The 19,354-nt window shown below is 47.6% G+C and overlaps 1 protein-coding gene across 1 annotated transcript in view; it reads right to left on the bottom strand.

Annotated features, from left to right (window-relative positions):
- The window catches only part of NXN (nucleoredoxin), a 101,126-nt gene that overhangs the window by 14,654 nt on the left and 67,118 nt on the right, over positions 1-19,354 (bottom strand). Inside the window, exons 3-6 of the mRNA XM_037880707.2 lie at positions 18,548-18,681; positions 17,992-18,092; positions 17,022-17,128; positions 2,084-2,263 (exon numbers count right to left, since the gene is read on the bottom strand). Of these exons, the coding sequence (XP_037736635.1) occupies positions 2,084-2,263; positions 17,022-17,128; positions 17,992-18,092; positions 18,548-18,681 (522 nt within the window). The remainder of the gene's footprint in view (positions 1-2,083; positions 2,264-17,021; positions 17,129-17,991; positions 18,093-18,547; positions 18,682-19,354) is intronic.

Raw genomic sequence — 19,354 nt, 5'->3', positions numbered from 1 at the left:
CTTAAAAACTAACAGATTTATTTGGGCATAAGCTTTTGTGTTAAAAAAACACTTCTTCAGTCGAATTAGAAAATTCAATGGGTTGGATTTAGAATCTCTGTCTGCTCTGAAGCCGGCTAACCAGACTCGATTTCCACCTGGCACTCTTGCATCCTGTAAGGATAATCAGGGGGTTCAATAGTGATTATGTGCAGTGCCACACAGAGCCGCCTGCCCCACCGTAGGAGTGTGGCATGACATTGCAATAGCACGGTGGGGTTAGTCTGGCCCATGGTGGGTGGGGGAAATCACATCTAGGAGCATCCCCTAACAGTTCATGGGGAGCTCCCAATCTCCGTCAGGGAGTCTCCTCCCCGCGATTGTTTGCAGACAGATGTTAGAAAAACTTTACTCAGAGCAAGATAAAAACAACTTTTCCAAGGTGTGTTTCTGTGCACTGACAGCCTCACTCACACAGAGCCCATCAAGCTTTTCTTCCCAGCAAGGGGGCAGGAAAAAGCACAGGGGGCAGAGAGGTTTTCACTCTGTGTTCATATCCCATGCTGGGCTCCACTGAATAAATAATCAAGGTCAAAAGCAAGGCTGAAAAGGAAAAAAAATGAAGGTACAAAAGCCATATTATGAATGCTATGGAAAAGTGTGCTCTCCATGACAAAGGGCATGGGAAGAGGCAGGGAACTCCCCCTAATTCCTCCTTGCCCCTGGATACAGCCATCCCACAGCATAACTACAACACTACACTTCAATTAGGGATGAGAGAGAAAATATCATAATGCCACTATACAGATCCATGGCGCACCCACACCTTGAATACTGTGGGCAGTTCTGGTCGCCCCATCTCCAAAAAGATTTAGTGGAACTGGACAAGTTTCAGAAAAGGGCAACAAAGATCATCAAGGGTATGGAGTGGCTTCCGCACAAGGAAAGACTAAAAAGATTATGGCTGTTCAGTTGAGAAAAGGGGGGACATGATAGAGGTCTATAAAAACACGAATGGTATAGTGAAAAAAGTGAATAGAAGTGTTATTTACCCTTTTACACAATACAAAAGCCAGGGGTCACCTGATGAAATTAATAGGCAGCAGGGTTAATACAAACAAGAGGAAATATTTTTTCACACAGCGCACAATTAACTTGTGGAACTCATTGCCATGGGATGTTGTGATGGCCACAAGCATAATTGGGTTCACAGATTACTCAATAAGGCAGGATAGATCCAACAATGGCTATTAGCCAAAATGGTCAGGGATGCAACCCCATGCTTGGGGCGACCCTAAACCTGAGTGCCAGTAGCTGGAAGGGGAAGACAGAGCGGATCTCTCCAAAAATGTCCTGTTCCTTACATTCGCCCTGAAGCTCTGGTACCGGCCGCTGTTAGAGATGGGATACTGAGCTAGATGGACCACTGGTCTGACCCAGTGTGGCCATTCTTATTTCTACCCCAGAGGAGGAGAGAATTGGTCGCTCTTGCTATGATCAGTGACTCCACCCCTCCCTGACTGGTCCAGCGGGTTGTGGTCTGAATGCTTTGAGCGGAGGTAGATCAAACCAAAATACATCGGTCATTACCCATGGGAGTTGTTTTGGGATACTGTGACCCAAGAGCACCCTCTACATGCTTCATCGTGCAGGTAATAAAGTTAAGATACAAATAATACCCTGGGGGCTGGAGTTTGTTTGTACAAAATACATCACAGCACACCCCATCCCACATGTACAGCTCTCTCTCACACACACACAAACACAAAAAGAAAAGGAGTACTTGTGGCACCTTAGAGACTAACCAATTTATTTGAGCATAAGCTTTCATGAGCTACAGCTCACTTCATCGGATGCATACTGTGGAAAAGTATGGGTGTGTGTGTGTGTGTGTGTGTTATAATTATATATCTAGTACCAATGGGAGGTGTGTGTGTTATAATTATATATCTAGTACCTCGCTAGCTCCATTGCCAAGGAGAACATCACACGGAACAGCATCCCAGTGATATCTCCTCCAAAGAGACACCCCCCCACAACTGATGAAACCCAAACAACAAGTGAAGGAATTAAAAAAAAGAAAGAAATCAACAGTGCTCCATACCTACGAAGAGAACAAGGCACGGGCCCTCATTCAGCTGGACGGCGTTGGAGTCGGTCAGCTCCAGCACAGGCTTGGGATGCCAGGGGAACTCTCGGCATTCAGTGTCATTCAGCACTTCCACCCTCCCCTGCCGAGTGATCACATCTCCCTTGGCGTCCAGGACGATGAGCGTGGGGATGCCTGCGGCAGAGGAAGAACAAAGGGATGGCTCAGGCACAGCAATAACCAAATGGGGAGGAGGGAAGGGGGCTGGGGAGCTATGAGACAAGAGTTTGTATTAATGTCTGTCATTCTGGTGGTTAAACAAACAATATCTCATGTTTCTAGAGCACCTTTTGCTCTCAAAGTGAGGGAGTGCAGGCTAGAGCCTGGGGATCAGGACTCCTGGGTTCTGTTTCTGACCTTGCGAGGGGAGTGTAGTCTAGCGCTCAAAGCAGGAAAGCTAGGAGGCAGGGTTCTGTCCTCAGCTCTGCCACTGATTCGCCGCATGAATTTGGGCACATGTCATTACAGCTTTGGTGGATCTGGTCACTGCTCAGCAAGACAGATAAAAATCCCACACAGGGATCTTTCCTGCCAGGCTTCTTTACACTTTGTAAAGTGCTTTCAGATCCTTGGGTGAACGGTGCTACATACGTTATGTACAGGAACCATTGAGCTGCCACTCAAATACAACCACCTCTGGGGTGGATTATGGCAGCTAAGGGCCTGATCCACAGCCCAAAGAAATCCACAGGCGTCTTTCCATTGACTTCAATGGGCTATGATCATGCTGTCAAGTATCAGGGGGTATCCGTGTTAGTCTGTATCCACAAAAACAACAAGGAGTCCGGTGGCACCTTAAAAACTAACAGATTTATTTGAGCATACGCTTTCGTGGGTAAAACCCCTACTTCTTCAGATGCAGGGAGTGAAAATTACAGATGCAGGCGTGAATATACTGACACATGAAGAGAAGGGAGTTACCTCACAACAGGATCATGCTGTGCACAGCAGTCCTACACAATATCTATGGAGGAAGGTGGGTGCAATTGTTTCCATTATAAAGCCTTACAATTCAGTGGCCATTAACTGCTATTAAACTAGGCTCTGGGATAAGTGGCATTGCAAGGCCTCAGAAAGTCACAGTCCTTAAGATGTTTGAAGATAATCTGTTCAGTTGTGGTAAGAGACTACGGCTGCGTCCCAAACTAACACGCACGCGACTGGGTTTAGATGCTCTTGCAATTTCAGCCTTTGCCCCAGTAATGTACGCTGCTGACGTTTACAATGTGACAAAAGGCCTGATGTCTGAGAAGCAGCTGCATAGCAGGAAATATATGAGCTTAATAAGGATTTTTACTATGGATCCCCACTGAGCAGGGAGAGAACGCACTTCCTGCCCCCTGCAGTGAAGCAGAGCAGTCCTGCAAGGACTTCAGCTCATAAAGCCTGAGCGCACTGTTTGTATTTATTAATGCCATGTCAGACGCTTTCTTAGCTTGGGCCCTCTATCACTGGCCTTGCCTCTGGGGAGCTGGAACGCAGCAGAGGGAACAGCGATGCGCGCTCTAAAGCTTCGCTAACAAGGACACGCAGTAGCAGAGGAGACCCACCAGCAGAGGCCAGAATTAAAGAGAACCAGGGACAAAAGCACCGTGCCAAACATGGCAGCAGCACGGGTGGGGCACGAAGGTACATGACAAGGCTTTTAAAGGGGAAACTATTTATTTAGAGCCATCCCCTGACTTTTCTTCCTAACTCTTTTTTCTCCACATCAGGCCATTGTCTCCCCACTGCCACTCTCCCAGCTCCAATGGGGCAGAGTGAACAGGCAAAAGGCAACAGTCAGTCTGAGGCCACCACCTGCTTCCCAGCTGTTACAGAGCATGGTTTCCTTCATGTAGGGCCAGCATAACGCTCTCCCACAATTCCCCACCCCAACATGGCACATCTAGGTAGCTCCTGGAATCGAAAGGGCAGTTCACAGGCGCGAGAAGCCAGAGCTGTTCACTATTTCATGGATTACAAATACATTTCACAGGCAATCATTTCACATTTTATTATTCCACAGCTGACCACTAGGCTATTCGAAATACTCTCCTGATGGGCTTGCACATTAAATTCCAGCTGCGCATGGTTCCCTCCAGCAGTTGCTTGTTGTGCAGACTTAAACCCTGCATAGCAGCATTCGTGGTTATTTGCCCCACATAGCACCGAAGGCCCCACACTGCCCACACAGAAGGAAAAGATAGCCCCTGCCCCAAAGAGCTCACAGTCTAGGAGAGGAATGGTGGATTCAGCAAGCAGACAAGGGAGCACACAGCAACTGAGAGAGGACTGGGTGTTATAAGCAGTGGTTCTAGGCACCAGCTGCCTACCTTTGGTAATCAATAGCTAAAAAGGTTAAAAGAACATCTCCCTCCCCCAATTCTTCTTTTCCTGCATTACTGCCACACACTGAAGGAATCTGTTAAAACCAGTGTAACTTGCATCACTTATGCTGCTGGCTCTGCTCAGGCCGTGGCACTAGGCTGCTCTGCAAAGTCTGCATCGTGTCGGTTTATAGTCACTTTTGCTTTTAGGTCCTCAGAGCAGAGGGAGCTGAAAGTTCATCCTGGAGGCATCACTTGTATGGAGACTGATTTCACTGTCCGGGACTCTGGTTCTGGAGGTAGTGAAAGTGCCTATCACTTGCTAAGGACCAGTCTCACCAGGCGCTGAATGCCCTCAACTCCCGCTGAAGCTAATGGCGATGGCAGGTGCTCAGCACTTTGCAGGATTGAGTCCCAGTGCTGCAAGCATGGGGGAGTGAGATGATATCCTTTCCAACACGTGGCCGCAGCCCCTTTCTGAGCCTGATGGGAAAGTGTTTTATTGGGGGGGTGAGGGGAGGGGCGGAACCACAGGTCTCATGAAGAGGCTGCCGACAGAATGATGGTAAGAATTCCCAGAGCGAAGGCTGAGAACCGTCATTGTCTTACAGAAACAGGCTGTGCAAGTCTCTGCTTTCCCTGCTCTGAGGCATTGTTTTGGCAGACTGTGATTTACGAGCTGGGTGTGACTGCAGTGAAAGGAAACACAGATTCCCCCTTGGGTGGGAAGAGTTCCTTCTTGGCCACAGCCACAAACACTATCAGGAGAGTGTCATTATCAATCTTGCAGGGGCCCAGCTTCCCTTCCCACGGCTCTGTCCTGAGTAATTTACGCAGCGCTGGGCTCATTTCACAGCCCTTTTTAGTTCCACACCCAAACTGGGTGAAACTTTCACAACGAAACCTGAAACTCACCTCACTGGGTCTCTACGTTCCATGCAGCCTGATCAACCTCACTGAAATGTAAGGAGGCGTAATACAGTCCTGAAATGCTTCCTGCTGCTTTCCAGCCTTCTCCGATGTAAGGCTGAGACCAGTCTCCTGACACTTGATGACCTTGGCCCAAGATCAAAATGATACTTTCCTCCTCGCTCCCCGCTTCCCCCCCCCCCGCCCCGTGTCAGTTTCCAAAGTCTCCAAGACCCAACTCAAGCTGAACAGGTGGTATTTTGCTGAAGCAGTAGTATCCCAAGCTAAGAGAAGTATAGTCATTGGCAGTACACTTTGCTCTTTGAAAGTCACCTCAGGACGAAAAAGGCATCAGCTTGCAACGGAATAGCATGGCTGCAAAAACAGGAGGGAAGGGAGATCCCCTAACACACTGGTGCTGGCCTGCAGATCTCTGTGGCAGGAAACCTGGGACCCAGTCCTGCTCTTCACTGAAATCAATGGCAAAATGCCTTATTGAACTCCAACAGTGCAGGAGCAGAACTTTGATTGGCTGTTCCTCCTCCTACAGGATTGATATCACGTTACTCCTTTGAGCAATTCTTTACCTTGGGGAGTGGGGAGAATACACACACTTCCCTACATCAGGGAAAGTGGGAGTCCGATAAATGTATATAGCCACACAAACCCAGCCAGATTTATCCTTGATCACAGACATTTCCTGGAAGCCAGCGTTCTGGAACCAATATGGGATCCTGCTAATCATGATGGTATTTTAGGGGATGAGGGAGGGAAGGTTCTGGTGCCAAGGTAAAGGTGTATGATTCTCCACACAACTGTACGGTTGGGAAAGGCCAGTCTTACAGGGAAAGGCTGGTGAGAAGTCTATTAAAACAAGCACTTGGAAATAAAGTAAAAAAACCTCCTGACAATTGTTAACAGATTTTTTTTCTCCCAAGGATTAGTGCACTTAAGTTGCTGTGGATGCAGCTTTATAGATATTTTAATTCATCCTGCCTGGCTGAAGCAGATGTGTTAAAGAACAGTCTTCCTGGAGGTTACGAGCACATATTTCATTCCTACAAAAGTCCTGTAAAAATAAAGGCAAGTTCTGCTTCTAGTCCCCACGGCAAAGAGCACTGTGCCCCCTGCTGCGCTGAACTGCTCACTCAAGTCCAACTGGGCTTTGCCCTTCTACAAAGTCTAGCCAAATGTTTTATTCAGTGGGGCATTTTAAAGTGTCTGCATACACATGGTGTATCGACTCCGAGTGTTTATCGGCACAAGGCTATGTTTTGGTATACGACTGGAATCCCTATCTGCGAGTGGTATTTGCAAACAGGCTCATTGTCAGAAATTCAAACAGAGGTTGGATTTAGACCAGTTTCAGCCCTGGTGGAAGCCGGTGCAACTTCAGGACATTCAATGGACTTCTATCTTTTTACGAAGGGCTGGATTTAGCTCAGTCTTAATGATCCAGGACAAATGATCAAAAAATGCATCTTAATTGAAAAAACAGAAGGCTGGCTGGCTGGGAGGATTGGCAGTGCAATACAGAGCCTTTGACCTCCAAGGACCAAATTCACCCCGGTGTAAAACGAAGTGAAGTAAAAGGAGTCATAATAGAGATTTGGTGCAAATCGCCAATTCAAATCCAGGCCAGAGTGGTAGTGACTGGAAGTTGTTACTACCTGACTGTTGTTCAGTGATCTGAGTTCCAAGGTCTCACTCCAGCACTTCATAAGATTCACCCTCCCAACTAGCCCCCAAATACTAACAGAGACGCCCCAGAGACTGAAGAGCCCTGGCCAGTATGGAGAAGCTTGTTTCACTCAGCACTGCCCGTGTTGCACCTGATCTGTCTGAGAACTTCAGTCTTCAGGTCTGTGAATTCAGCACATTTCAACACCAACAGCTTAAAAAAAACCCAGAACCTGATCACGACCATCAATCTTTAACTACAACTATTCATTTCTGCTAGTAGGGAAGCGCACTGTTAAACATAACAGCCTGAGTTCCTCAAATGCCTTTAAATAGAAAACAGTTACTTGCTACCTTGACTAAGTTACTGGCTAAACTATCTCTCTCAGGGGTATGAAAACTCCACACCCCAGAGAGAAATAGTTAAGCCAATCTAACCACACGGTGGAGACAGCGCTAGGTTGACAAAGAATTCTTCTGTCAATCTAGCCGCTGCCTCTTGGGGGGGTAGATTAACTACAGCAAAAAGCCCTCTCATCACTGTTGTGAGTGTCTACACTGAAGCCTACAGCACTGCAGCTATGCTGCTGTACCACTTAAAGCATAGACATAGGCCTGGTCAACACTACGAAGTTAGGTTGATGTAAGCTGCCTTGTGTCGACCTAGATGTGCACGTGTCTACACTTAAATTTGTCTCCCACCACTGTAAGCGCCCCATTACGCCGACATAGTAACACCTCTTCCCCCAGTGGCATTGAGCCCTGGTAGATGTACTGAGGTCAATGCAGCGGGAGTGTAGACAGTGCATTACTTATGTCAACCTTAACAGTCCTCCAGCAGCTGTCCCACAATGCCCAACACTGACTGCTGTGCTCAGAGTTGTGAACTCCATGGCTCAGGGACCACAGAGACCAGAACCATGATCGTCCAGCTTGGCGAGCACATCCAGCAGCTCTCCATTGTTGTATGAAACTGCTCGGCTGACCCTGCTGGCTATTCGCCCCGGCTTGGAGCAGAGGGGAGATACTGGATCTCCTGGGCCAGAGGGGAGAAGAGGCTGTGCAAGCACAGCTATGGCCCAGCTGTAGAAATGTGGACGTCTCCTAGCACATTGCATGGGGCATGCAGGAGAAGGGTACGACAGGCATCAGCAGCAGTACCGCGTAAAAGCCAAGGAACTGCATCAGGCATATCTGAAGGCCTGGGTAGTGAATAGTCAATCTGGTGCTGAGCTGCAGACCTGCCACTTTTACAAAGAGCTTCATTCCATATTTGGCGGAGACTCCCCCCCCGCAGACCACCATGGATACCTCTGAGGAACCCGATTCACAGGCCTCTTTCTGTTGATGCACTCTGGCAAAATGGTCTGGTGCCAGAAGAGGGACACATGTGCTGACTGTTGCTCCCCTGCAGTTCAAGAACCCCACTGCTGCAAAGCCATCCGCTCTGTCCTGCACACCCCAGAGAGGCACCGTCCTGCGTAGCAGGAGTTCATCACTGTCCCTGCACCCTTGCATGATAACAGCTCCCACAGCGGATTTTCCAACCCCAACATGATTTCCCACTGACCGGTAGCAATCTGGCGTTGCAGGTTTTCACAGTGTAATCACCACTTGCTTCTCCTCTGTCAGCGCCGTTCTCATTCTGGTGTCCCTGTGTCGGAGGGCTGGGAAGAGCTCAGCGCACAGATCCAGGAACGTTGCTTTGTGCATCCCAACGTTCTGCAGCCACTGCTCATCATACCAAGTCTGCATTAGGACGTGATCCCACCACATCATAACGTTTCTCAGGCCCAAAAGCTGCGTTCCACCACCTGCAGCTGCTCCAGGAACGCCACCAACACCTTTTAACTGGTTCTTGCCATGTCCCCAGCAATCTGTCCGCCAAGCAGTCATCATGCTCCCTGCTGATTCAGTTCCTCTTATGGCGCTGCAAATACCGGAGGATCGTGTGTGCTATTCTTGCAATGCTTATGACAATAGGGAAGAGCAGGGCAGGCTCCATGCTTCTATTAAAGATGACAGACAGCGAGGAAGGCTGTGCGGGTTCATGGGATTTTTTAATAAGGCACAAAAATTATGGGATATAGAGGATATTATGGGATGGAGATAGTTGCACCCTGGGAAGTTGACCCTTTGCGCCTAGTCACCCCTGCACAACTGGTTTCTGCTCCACCATGATTTGCCAAGGCTTCCCAAAAGAGAGTGTGCTGGCTGGAGGCAGGCTGCACACTGGGACACCTAGCCATAGTGCACTGCACTGTGCATTGACGCAAGCGCTCCTGGTGAGTATGTGCAGTGCTGACACAAGGAGCCAAGTATGTACGCACACAAGCGATGTACTAACCATGGCAGCTTTAGATCGACGTAACTTGTGTTGGTAAAACTTTGAAGTGTAGACATGGCCATAGCCTTCATTTGGCCTAACCTCCCCCAGTCCCAGAAGAGCCCTGAGTTTTGGCTCCGTATTTGAATGTTAATGCTCGGATCCTTGAAGCAACAGGACCTGTAGTGTTCACTGCCTTGATTTTTATGGCTGCCCAACGAACCAGATGACTGTTCAGTCTGCGTAAGTTTCAGTGGTACCAAGGCTACCGGAGCTGGTATAAATCAGCCTAGGTCCATTGACTGCAGTAGATCTATGGCAATCTACATCAGCTGAGGATGTGACCCACAGTCTTGGTACCACTGAAACTTACACAGACCAGGCAGGTTCCACGAATGACTCCTTGTAGTTGGCTTGCAGATCAAGGCAGGTATCTTTTTGCATGAGGAAGCCCAAGGCATGGCTGAAGTGGCCAGAACATCCCATTCAAACACACGAGGGACCCCTACAGTTCGAGCTCCATTTGCTGGGTTGGAAAGCAGCTAATAAGCTTCCAAGAAGCTGGAGAAAATGCTGCTGCAGATTGTGCCCTGCCGCTCCATTTCCCTGGACAGCTGGGAGAGCTGAGCGGACAGCCAGGGGAAGAGATTATTGTTCAAATGAGAGTGCAAGGTTTGAGCAATGGAGCCATTCAGGAATGAGAAGAGGCCAGCTACCAAAACAACAGGAACCACCAGCAGCTGGGACTCAATGAAAAGAGGGTGGGGGGAGGTCTCTCCACTTGGGAAGCCTGAGGAAGGAACAGCCGCTGTACAAACCTGTCTAGTGACAGAGGAGGAGGAGACCTGCAGGCTCAGTGATCTCTCTGAGCAACGCATGGCTGCTTCAGGTGCCCATCTCGACCTGTCTAAGACAGAGTGGACAGGAGCTGAAACGTTAGGTTCTGGAAATTCAAAAGGCTTCACAAATAATCCAACACTGCCACTCTCATCTGGAAAAATGTTTCTTCTTTGTCGCCCACGAGAGAGAAACAGGGAAGGACAGAGACAATTTAATATCGGGGCTGCTAAGAGTCAAGGAGCCAGCATTTTGGTGTCTGGTTCTCACCACTCTTGCATCCATCTATTCGCTATTGAGTGTCTTGCTCCTCCCACGCCCAGCAACCTCCTGTAAATTAGAATTGGCAAATTCAGACGAGTCAAACACTCCCAGCCGGGTCTCGTGCATTTCAGCCCAGGAGTCTTGTTCCAAAGACTTCCCAGAACTATTTTCAGAGTAGCGGAAAGCAAGTGAAGTTACTGCCGCACTCCTGGACCTGCATGCACACGTGTGGAAAACCGCAGGCTACTCACACATCTTTGCATTCTAAGCATTTCACTATGAAATCCATGGACATTTGTCTGTTCAACATTTGCCTGCAAGCCCCAGCGAGCAATTACATTCCCCTCATTCCAGCCCTAGACAGCGCAGCTTTAAATTCCTTCATACATACTAAGGCTGTACACCCTAGGTTAGCAGGAAGAACAGCACATTAACCTAGCTTGGTGGATGAGTTACAAATCCCAAGGTTATGCCAAGAAAATTATTTGAATCACAGAAGGGTTTATTCATCACCTGATGGCATTTGAGATAGCTGCAGAGGGTCAGGTCAGAAAGCGAGCGAGGAACTGGGAAACTCACTTTGAGCCTTAAGCTGTGAGAAGGAGAATACCCTTACCAGTGACGTCAACAGACACAGAGGATGTGACACATCTCATAGGACTGGGACCTTTATCTCCTTAGAATTCCAATCCCACCCCAACTTGCTCTGCACTTTGATCTCCTCCTCCAGATCCATGTGACACTGCTGAGAGACTCCCAGGCGCACGTCCTGTGTTAAGGCACTTACTGGATTCAATTCCCAGCTCTGCCACAGACATTCCTGTGTGACCTTGGGCAAGTTACTTAATCTCCTCTCTGAGATTCCCTTTATACAAAGGTAAAGATCTCACATTAGCTCTGCTGACCAGGGAAATCTAAGGGCCTGATTTTGACTGTTGGCCTCATTTTAATGGCATAATTCTGCATCTGCAGACAATGTGTGTGCACTGCTCATAGCATTTAGACCTCCACTTGCTTTCCAGGCATGATCAGATAGCAAGACATCCAAGTGCTATGAACCGAATTACCTGCAAGTGTAAGACTACACCCAGAAAATCAGGGCCTAATTTAAAGAATAAATTGTTTCAGTGTTACTGTTTTCAGGTAAACACACAAGGGGATTTCTGGATTTTCAATCTGACAGTGTCCCTTTAACAAGTCTAAAATACACAGTGATTCAGTTTGACAAGACCAGAGCCCAAATATAGCTAGTCATAGTAATTGTTGGGTGAAAAAGAAATGTAGGTCACACCCATTCATCCAGACCACTGTGACAGCTTTGGTATATTCCTGCTGCCGAGCCCTGTCCCTTTGCTACTTTCATTAGCAATCAGGAATTCATCCCTAAGAAATATCCCGTACGTGACTATTCATTGTGGGTAAGAGCTGAGACTATTCAATCCAGACATCTGCTCCTAGGTCCAGATTCAAAATCATACTGAGAGACAGGTAACGACGTAAACAATAACAAGGTACCATATTTTCAATACTTACAAGTCAAACATTTTATTGTGATCTCTGGATACCGAACGGCTCTTAGCTAGATCTGTAACACCGTCTGAAGAGTTGACAAAGGAGCAAGCTGGAACAAAAGGTTTCTGAGACAGAGACAATTCTGACTGAAAAAAGATGGTGATGAGAAAACAACCCAGAAGGAAAGATGGGAGAGGGACTTGGACAAAGAAATTGATCGGGATGAGTTAGTCTCTATGTGGGAAAGGAAAGGGGATCGACATCTTCAGTTTGGGTAGCTCATAAAGAATATGTGTAAAAGTAACTGTATAGATGGTATTTGATGCCTGTTAAGATTCTTCATATTTTTGCCACTAGGGAGGTGCTGTATTGGATGGGTTGCGGGGAAAGAGGAACACACTTGCACTTGTGATGGTTGTGTCCAGGAATTAGTCAGTTTTGGGAGGAAACTATTGAACAGATTCATTTTATCCAGCTTCCCCTCGACATCCCCTGACTGGTTCATGTAATGCTCCAGTAAGGGAGCTACATTGTAAGCAGAATGACAAATTAATTTATTTGTTATTGTTAGCAGCAAGACCTTGTATTGCTCATTATTGGAAAACAGACTTCTCCTCCAATGGAATTGTGGTGTAGTCAAATATGGACTGTCCGTGTAATAGAAACGCTTTCACACAAAGTGTGTACACAAGAGAAGCACCAAAAAAAGGGAACCTTGGTCACCCTTTTTAGTGTGCTCAGAGAAGGAGAGCTTCCCAGCCTGAATCCTTACCCAGGTTCTTTGACTATTAACCTGATCCTGAATCAGTAACAAGTCATGTGCGATTTAATATGTTCACGTTTTATTGTAACTTCATCTTAATAAAGTTTTCCCAAAAACACACTGACTGCAGGCTCCAGGTATTCCTCAGCCAGCAACAACTGGCTCCTGGGAGCTAAAACCCCCCCAGAAAGCCGCACTTCTGGTTAAGACTGAAGAGACCCTCTATGAAGGATGGCAGAAGAGGGAGAGAATTAAAGCAAACGCATCCGATGAAGTGAGCTGTAGCTCACGAAAGCTTATGCTCAAATAAATTGGTTAGTCTCTAAGGTGCCACAAGTACTCCTTTTCTTTTTGCGAATACAGACTAACACGGATGTTACTCTGAAACCTGGCATCAAGGACAGTCCATCTCCAGCAGTGTCCTGTCTCTGTGTGGAGGCCCTTCAGTCTGCAAAGGGCAGTAATCTCCCTCCCACAGGACTGACCCACTGCATGGCTGCTCAACTCGGACAATTCACAAGAACTTTTATTTCCTCTCTCCCCCTAGGAGTGGTGCTTTTATTGCCCTGCTTAAAACACAGCATATTTTCACCTGGTTCTCAGGTCTTCCCCAGTTCTTCACTGACAGCCTCCCCTAGCTAGTGTCACAAAGCTCACAAAGCAACTGTGGGGGAGGGGACACGGAGGAAAAGAGAATTTAACACCTTGCCCAGCACAACTTGACACCATCACAATCCTATGGCAGTCATATCCTATCTGCAGAGATACAGGCCCGTGGTATCCAGGTCAGCGTCTTCGGCATATAAACTCGAAAGCAAACATATTTCACACCTGCTAACCCCTGTGTTATACATCCCTCACACACATACCATCAGATCCTCTTTTAGTTCCCAGAACAACTTTTTTTAAGGGTCAACTCCTTTGGCTGTGATAAAGCCAGACTTTATTAACAGGTTTCAGAGTGGCAGCCGTGTTAGTCTGTATTCGCAAAAAGAAAAGGAGTACTTGTGGCACCTTAGAGACTAACCAATTTATTTGAGCATAAGCTTTCGTGAGCTACAGCTCACTTCAAACTATCCTTTGAAGGTTTCAGAGTAGCAGCCGTGTTAGTCTGTGTCCACAAAAAGAAAAGGAGGACTTGTGGCACCTTAGAGACTAACAAATTTATTTGAGCATAAGCTTTTGTGAGCTACAGCTCACTTCATCGGATGCATTCCTTTGAAGGTACAATCATGAAATCAGGGGCGATGGTGATAAGTGTCTTATAAAAGTTTAGATTAAGAATAAGACACATTGGACTCATCAATTAAATTTTACCCACTAGAAAAGGGTTTTTTCCCACGTGACTAACATTTTACAAAAACTCAGTGACAGAATTTTCTGTTACTACATCTGACAATATTCTTATTCTAAGATGACTGGCAAGAAAATCTGGGTTTTTTTAACATCTATTAGTTATGGATTTGTGATTATCAGAAGCAAAGTTCTGTGTCCCATGGATAAACTAAGCGAAGCATTTGCAGCAGTGCTTGTTTTGTTTTGTTTTGAAAGGAAAAAAGAAGTTAGACCTGCTATCCCATCTGTTGCGACTAGCAGGGTTTTTGCTTTCCTGAGTCCAGAAAGGGACACATTTCCCTACAATAACTTTAAAACTGTTCCTGCCCAACTCGGCAGGAAGAGAGAGATTTTTGTGTTCGCTTCTTGCGAAAGGCTCTCAGATACCAGGGTGATGAGCAACCTTGTAAACCTAGATAGATGGACAGACAGATTTTTAAGGAAAGCAGCATCTCCCATAATCACTGCCAATCCAAAGGAGATTTGAGGGGATCAATGGGGATTTCTAACAATCCAAAACCTCTCTCTAAATAAAAATTAGTAAGAGAAGATCCCCATTTGTTCATAAAATTCATCGCTGCTTCTCGTTCCGTAGGAAGAGTGAACTGAAGGAGGCAATTTACATGAAGCTTGGGAATGGTGCGCACAATGGGGAATTATTTCTGAACAGCCACAATGCAAAAAATGAATAAATCTCAAGATAAATAGTGCTGGATGCCTAAGCAAGTTAATATAGGTGGGAATGGTTCACCCACTTGACTCCACACTAGGAGAAAGACATTCAGGGAAACCCAAATAAAAGCCCAATAACTTAGTATTTGTATTTACATTTTTTCCTGGCTTCCTCAATGCCAAAGGGAGCCAGTTTTGGCAGCAAAATAACAAGAGATCTGGTCTTCTCGCTGCATTCCTCCACTCAGGAACTGAATGAGTTTGAGAAGACAAGATCTTGTGTTATTTCAGCTCTGCGAACGGGCTCCTGAGGCCATCAAAGGCTTGTGAAACAAACACAAACACTACGCTGTGCACATGCCTGGTACCTGCTATCAGAGGTACTTGCAATCCCTCAGAAAGGGCCATACAAGGCTTCCCTTCTTGTGGGATGAAGAGGGACAAGGCAGGGCTGCTAAGGGTTATACTGACAGGTTTCTCGCTGGCCCCTACAGAGTTCTAAAACAGAGGTATGACTAACTAACAAGGATCAGAGAGAGCAAACACAGAGCTCCTCAGCACTACCGGGAGCAATGCAGCATTGTCAGAGTTTTATGTGAAACAGAGGGAATGTCAAGGGGGCGTTCAAAGAGTAAAATGGAAACACAGCAGCAAATATAGCTAGGGATATCAGTGACGAACAACATGGCTTTTAAACTATACCAGAGGTCTGGAAAACAAGACCAACCCAGAAAAGCCAATAATAAGGCAGCAGAGGAATAAACTATTGGTAGTTGCAGCAGTAGTTCCTTCACATCCACATTTGACAAAGAAGATTTTAACAACACATCCCTCCAGGATGTGCTTGTGTTTACTAATCAGGATAAGCTGGAGGAGAGACTGAGGTAACAGAGTGGGAGGCAATCATTTGGCCAGGACACTGGGAGAGGTGGGTTACACCTGCAAAGGCCAAGGATGAAACAGTTAAACCATTCAACTATTATCTCGATCCTGGGGAAGTAACAAAGGACAAAAAAAATCCAGGGATGGTATAGTCCCAAAGTGTCTGCAAAGGATAACCTAACATCTACAGGCAAGATTCTGCCTCGGTATGTATGCAAAGCTCAAAAGAGGGACATTTGGGGCAGTTTATAATGTATGGTTTGGAAACATGAAAGCCAGCATAGATTTGGGAAAGGCAGGCCAGACCAGACAGAACTGATTATTTTGTTAAACAGAATAACTGTTGGTGCAGATGCAAAGAGCCAATTATTTACTCTCTCCTGATTTTCAGAAAGCTTTGGATAGCGTTGACGTGACAGTCAGGATTAGGTAAATTACATTTACACCCACTTTATGGCCCATGGATGCTGCCACAGTGGTGTAAAGGGGACTTAGCGTAACAGAGTCAGGCCTTGAGAGACCCTATGTAAGGGCAGGCCCGTAGCTGCACCTTGGACCACCCTCGGCAACTCCATTCCCTTCTTGGTGTTTGCATCTCTCAGACACTTGCAAGCTGTCGTCATACAACTTCTCCTGAACCATCACTTACCCAAATTATCCTTAGTTCTTTTCATCTCCCATCATAAATCAATCCCTTCAGTCCCCTACTCACAGGGAGGAAACATGCATAAATACTGAAAACTTCCCTGCTAGCTAATAGCCCCATTTATCCTTCCCTGTACTACACCCTGTAGGCGAGACATCAATGCTGTCCTTTGTTTACTACAGGGTCAGTGCATTACATCAGTTACATTTAGAGCTCCTGTGAGTGCACAAAGTCTTTGGAACACCTTGAAAAATACACACACAATCTCTCTCTCCCTCCCCCTCTTAGCAGCCAAGGCCTGTGTAATTCTGGAACTGACACCCGGAAGAGTAGACGCAAAGCCATGGTTTACATCAAACATGCAAATCTCATGTCACTAACGCAAATCAGATGCCATCTTCCTCAGTCTCTACAGAGAACAATGGCCTGAGTTCCCATCACATAGAAGAGCAAGAAAACAACACGGAAACCTTAAAGAAAAGCAAAACAAATAAATAAATCAATTAGGGATAAAACATAAGACCGGAAGGCTCCAAATTTCCAGGAGGATTTATTAGGTTACTTTTGAAGTTCCATTTTGGCTAACAGGCTGGCAGGTTACAGTAGGAACATTACTCTGCAGAGAAGAGAGCTCTGCCGGAGGCCCTTTGCTTTGCTGTTTTCTTGTTTTATTTAAAAAGAGGAGACATTTAAGAAAAAAATGAAACGAGAGGAGCAGGCAGGAGTGATTTTCATGCCAGGCTTGGGGTGTTTCCTACCTTGTATGCCGTAGAGCCGGTTGAGGCGCGATCTTCTGGCTTCATCAGCGTATGGCACGGCTAGCCAGGGCATCTCGCTGAAATACTGCTTGAAAGAGTCCTCTGACCTATGCAATGGAAATGGAGGTCAAATAAATGCACCCTCATTACCGTCCTTCTGCGGCCCTTTTTCCTGTATAACCCTTTGCCCATACGTATCCCAGCAGACGCCTGACACTTCCCCAGAGCCCAGAGCCCACCTGTAAGCGGGGCAGGCCAAGTTGCACCCACCCAGGGGGAGACTGCATTGATTTTAAAGATGGCGCCTCTCCCAAAGAAGGAGCTTGCAGCGAGTTTCAATAAGAGATTTAAAATCTCCTCAATTCTGACAGCTGCTGCTCAAGGGCCCCGCAGACCTCGGGCTTGTATCCAGGGCATGCAGGAACCTCAAAGCAAAATGTCAAGCAAGACCACCTCAAGGATTGTGGGCTTGATGTTGACTCCACCTCCGCCCTGGCTAATCCATCTTTCCCCTGGCTCCTTCAATCTCTCCCCTAAGCCAGCAGGGTGAAGGTATCTGGCCACCGCCAGAGCCATCTCATGCTACCAGGTTGGGGTGTAGGGTCCTTATTATCTGGAAGAGCCCTGTCCAGCCCTGCCTCCCTCCCACCCCACACTTAGAGCCCGGTCTCCTGTGTATCCAACAGCACTCCGAGGGACAAACCCGATTGGTTTCTCTCTTTAAAGCAGGTGTCGGATCCATTAATACTTGGAGTTTCTTCCACCTCGTGGGTACATATCAAACAGCTGAATGTACCACAAAACCGGACTGAATGTACCACAAAACCGTGATCTGCTTCTAGTAACTCCCAACTCTCTCCTTGCTTCGGGGCATGAGTTTCTCCAGTCTGGCCTGCACACTTGCCTTGTCCCTCCAGCCTCTGCACCACGGCACAGCACAGAACTCTCCAAAGCAAACAGCAGACATTACCTGTCTGCGCTAACGAAGACGATCTCAAATTTCTGCCCCGCCTCCTTGATTTTCCGGTAGGACTCCACCAAGACCCTCGTGAGGCTTCGGCAGGGGGGGCACTGGAAAAACACAGAGGAGCACATACTACCTGGACACCAGGGACACTGCTCTCATCGAAGTCAATGGACCTGATTCACTCCACAGCTTCCCTCAGCAGGGGGAACAGGGAGCTCCATGAGGCCCCCACGATCCCTGCTTTCCCAGGGGGCCAAGAGGCAGTCTCGCAGTCTGCCAAGTGGCTGGGCCTGCTGGATAGGGGGCACTGACTCAGCAAGTCACCAGTGCAACCTCCGCCAGTTACCTGGAAGGGGAAGGTGGAAGAACCTGTCTGCTCAGGGTGAATTTCACCTCGGGCACAGCTGCCCCTGCAAAAGTGACTCTGGCAGCCCAGCCAGCAGAGGGCATGGTTATCTAGCATGAGGAGCTGCAGTCAGGGTTGAGCCTTCCCACAGAGCTGCCACTCACCTCCAACCCCTTCCATTTACTCTGCGATGGAGAGGTGCCAGCTACTCACCCAGTGCGCAGAGAAATAAACCCCCACGTGAGAGCCCTCCAGGGCGGTGCTGTCCAGCGACTGGCCGTTGTTTCTGAGCAGAGGCCCTGCAACAACTTCACTGAAGGGTTTTGGTCCCCAGGGGAACTCGAGCCCTAGGGGAGTTTGGGATGGGCAAGGGGAGAAGGCAGAGAGAAGAAGAGTGAGAGCCACGTCTAGCATTTACACTTGAAATGGCTTTACTGAGGCCCTCCCCCTTCTCCAAAGGCATCTAGCTGGGCAACCATGCAACAGACAGGAGCCGGGAGTCCTCTTAATCCATCTGCACCAATGTCTTTCCATGGAGACATCCTCTGCCACCCAGATACTGGGCCACATCCCCGCGGGGAGATTGGCACCAAACGTTAACCAACACATTTGTTCTGAAGGGAAAACCACCCAATGAAACACCCCCTGAGGGACGCAGAGGAGAGCCGCCTACAAAGGACCATATTCTCTGCCCCCAAACCTGGGCAATCAGGCTTTCCATGCGGGGGGCCCCAGAGTCACCCCCTCCCAGGGTTCAGCCACTACTGCAGTCTCAGGGATGAAGTTGTCTATGCAGCCCCGGGTTTGTCCCCCTCCTCCCCACAATGGAGTGCTCAGCCAGCAGACCTATGCAGCTGCAAATCTACTTGCTGCCCTCGCACCTCCATCCCCAACCACCCTACGCAGGACACCCCAGAGGAGCCATGCTTTGTATCATGCAGAGGGTCCACATTTCCTATGTAGGCTCTCGGTATCCTCTTCCCCGCAAACACCACAACTGCACCACTTTCTACTCTGGTT

This window comes from Chelonia mydas, chromosome 17 (assembly GCF_015237465.2).
Source record: "Chelonia mydas isolate rCheMyd1 chromosome 17, rCheMyd1.pri.v2, whole genome shotgun sequence".
In the NCBI taxonomy this organism is placed as follows: Eukaryota; Metazoa; Chordata; order Testudines; family Cheloniidae; genus Chelonia; species Chelonia mydas.
The sequence above is the reverse complement of the archived record's forward strand: the minus strand, read 5'-3'. Positions and strand labels throughout refer to the sequence as shown.